Source organism: Anopheles coustani, chromosome X (assembly GCF_943734705.1).
Source record: "Anopheles coustani chromosome X, idAnoCousDA_361_x.2, whole genome shotgun sequence".
In the NCBI taxonomy this organism is placed as follows: Eukaryota; Metazoa; Arthropoda; class Insecta; order Diptera; family Culicidae; genus Anopheles; species Anopheles coustani.
The window spans coordinates 10,775,567-10,778,938 of record NC_071290.1 but is presented as its reverse complement, the minus strand read 5'-3'; the positions used below and the strand labels follow the sequence as shown (position 1 = coordinate 10,778,938).

At 59.0% G+C, this 3,372-nt stretch overlaps 1 protein-coding gene across 1 annotated transcript; it reads right to left on the bottom strand.

Moving 5' to 3' along the window:
- Positions 1–711: 711 nt before the first annotated feature.
- Positions 712–2,454, bottom strand: LOC131269234 (protein tailless). Its single transcript, XM_058271577.1, has 2 exons — positions 2,334–2,454; positions 712–2,030 (listed from the first exon to the last, which is right to left on the bottom strand). Exons 1-2 carry the CDS (start codon positions 2,452–2,454, stop codon positions 712–714), a joined length of 1,440 nt encoding a protein of 479 aa, XP_058127560.1.
- Between the last annotated feature and the right edge of the window lie 918 nt (positions 2,455–3,372).

Genomic DNA, 3,372 nt, shown 5'->3' with positions numbered 1-3,372 from the left:
AATGAAAAGGCCAACGGTAAACGGTTTCCGTTTTTCCCCGAAGCAGAGAACTAAAAAAAAAAAAACAAAAAAGAAGAAGCCAACTCCGATCTGCTTGCGGGAAAGTGTGTCCCTTCCGGAACTCATACTTCCCAGAAATGCCAACCAACGGCCCCGAACGGTCTGGACCCTGGACCGGAGCGCACCGAGGGCATGGACGGACAAATCCGCGATGAGAGGATTACTCCCCACAAACACACGCACACGCACACACCAGGGTCGGAAAACCGTTGCGACGGAACCGGCTCGGAATGGAAAAGCTAGAAAAGCCTGAGTGGGCAATTACCGGTTCATTTGACGGCTTAGCTTGCTGATTCTGGTGCTGAATGGTTGTTTTGTTGGTCGCTCGGCCTATGTGTGTGTGTGTGTGTTCCTTTTGTATCCTGTTGTAAGCTTTTCTTTCACAACGCTCCCTGTCCCCGGTTTCCCACAGAAATAACCTTCGGGATGGTTTCTTTTACAACATTTGGCGTATTTATTAGACGTATTTAGTTAGAGGCAGGGATTCTGTACAGAGAGGGAGAGCTTTTTAGAGCAACTAGTTACAGGCTAGAGACGATCCGCGTAGGCTTAAGCGTAGGGTGAGAGGCGGTAGTTTAGGTCGGTAGTCCTATGTACAATCACAGATGGTTGGCGTGGTCGCCGGGCTGGCCGCGGAGTTGGAGGCTCGTTCTATTTCTGGCGATAGAAGTCGAGCAGCAGCTTGAGCAGCGGGGCCGGTCCGATGTTGCGCCGGAAGAACAGCTCCTCGATGGTGTAGCTGGAGACGCTGCGGAGGAGCGGCAGGAGCTGGAGCAGCGCCCGGTAGCGGTTGGAGGGCCCGGGGCGGCAGGTGCTGATGTAGGCGGCCAGTGCCTCCTTGGCGCTCTCCTCGAGCGCCCGCACCGTCGCCACCTCGCCGAGCGACTTGCCGGACGAGCCGGAGCCGGCGGTGGAGGAGGCGGTGGTGAGGTCGGAGCCGTCGGAGCTGACGCTCGAGATGCTGGTCTCGCCGAGCTCGAACTCGCTCTTGTACAGCACGATCGCGCGCAGATACACGTACTCGTTGGCGTCGACGCGCAGCGCCGCCAGCTGCGCCAGGATCTCCTGGAAGATGTCGACCTCCTTCAGCAGGCAGTCGGCGGCGAGCGGGACGGTGGCCGGATCGCCGCGGTGCAGGTACTCGTAGGCGAGCAGCAGCTGGCCAAAGTTCACCGGCGCCAGGTACTGCGCGACGGCGAGGATGAAGAACTCGCGCCACGACTCCTCGAACAGCACCAGCTGGTCGGCCATCGGGAGCTGCACGAACGGCGTCAGGTTCTTCAGGAAGTTCACGTTCATGAACAGCAGCTGGGCGGCCGACTCCCGGATCGCGTCGACCGCGACCAGCGGATGGGTGGCCGCTGCCGCCGCCGCCGCGAACAGCGACGGCACCGCGACCGGCGGCAGGTGATGGGCGAAGGGTGCGCCGCTCGAGCCGCTCGGGCCGGTCGACGGGGGCGGCGTCAGGAACGGATTGCGCCCGGGAACCGACAGGTCCAGACCGTGGCCGTGCGTCAGATGCTGGTGCTGCTGCTGGAGCTGATGGTGATGGTGCTGCTGCTGCGCCTGCTGCAGGTGATGGTGATGCTGGTGGTGATGGTGATGGTGGTGCGGCGGCAGCGGCAACCCGGGCGTCAGCATCATGTCGTGGCGCAGCGGCGAGTCCTTCGAGATGAACAGCGCCATCTGCTTGCGGAGCGTCGAGTTGCGCGGGCCGCGCTCGTGCTGCACCGCGTCCTTGTTCATGCCGACCTCGAAGCACTTCTTCAGCCGGCACGCCCGGCACTGGTTCCGGTGCGTCTTGTCCACCACGCACGGCCCGTCCGACTTCGACTTGCACACGTACTGGCGGCTGCGGCGGATCGACCGCTTGAAGAACCCGGCGCACCCGTCACACGCGTAGATACCGTAGTGCTTGCCCGAGCTGTGATCCCGGCATACCTTGCACGGCACGTCGTACAGTATGCGACCTGCGGGAGAGTCAGAGAGGGAGAAAACGGTGGTTACTAACCGGCATTCACATCAACTCCATTGTGGAGTAGCAAAGCACAGTCCACATCAGCCGCCGGCAAACACACACAATGGAACCGGCACACAATGGAACCGAGAGTTCAGGGGACGAACTAACGGGAGTTTGCTCATTTTGGTGCCGACGTCTAAAAACAGTACCGCTCGGTTGGTCTTTTTCTGTAATACTACACCGACCAAGCCTCCCGCAAACTTTGGCATTCTCCCCCCTTCAAAATTTCAGCAAATTACATTTTGACACTTACTTGAGGCGGCCGGAATCCGCATGTGGTTGTAGCGGGGATCGATGAGCTCCGGTGAGCTCACTGGCGACTGCATCTCCTGGCTGCGTTCCTGCGGCACCTGCGGCAGGCTGCTGAACATCATCTGGCCGGCAACAGAACGGGTGACGCCACTGGTTGACTGACGATTGGTTTGGCTTTTTGATGTGTTTGATGGACGCACTATCCTCGCTTGGAGCGAACACCCGCTATCCCAGCTCACTGGTACTTGGAAACTGAGGTTTGCCACTAAACACTCCACCACATACACCCAGGCACACAATCTTTGCTTCTCTGAACTCTGAACTCTGAACGCTCTGTTCAGTCACTGAAAATGCGACTCTTGGGCGAAGGATCACTGCACGCTCTCTAGGAAACGACTGCTGTTGTTCGCTCGGACGTTCGCCAACGATTGATGTCCTTTCGGCGCGGTGCGTACGGTTTTAAATGGTCGGCATTTGGGGTAGGGAAGCCGACACCGGCGCACCAACACAGGCGCACCGAGCAAGGGGGAAACAAAACAGGACCTCGCCGATCGCCCGAATCCTACCCGAGCGCCGAGCTGCCACGATTGTTCGAACCACACACACGGCCCGATTGGCCAGCCGAGCGCGACACACATACACAAACGGGGCGGTACCTGCGCAAGGATTCATTCGCGTTTTGGTTCTGCTCCGAACTCAATAGGGCTGCAACATGGCGAGCGAGACGTCTATAGGGGTTGAGCCCCCGGAGGGTACACCGGAGGTAGACGGCAGGCAGGTCCTTTCAATGAAAGTGCCATTAACTAACGCTGCAAGGTGGTGAGGCGCAAACGGTGCTGAACGGATGGGGTGGCGGGGCGCGGTTGCCCTCTTGCCATCAACAACAACAATGTACCCGAAGGATACACAACACTGAAGGCGAGCGCCTGAAGAGCCGGTTGCGGCTATATTGTCGGGCAGGGAGGCGGTAAGTTTTCCTCCAGCTCTCTATCTTGTTCTCTCTCTCTCACACACACACACACACAGACACACACGTGAAG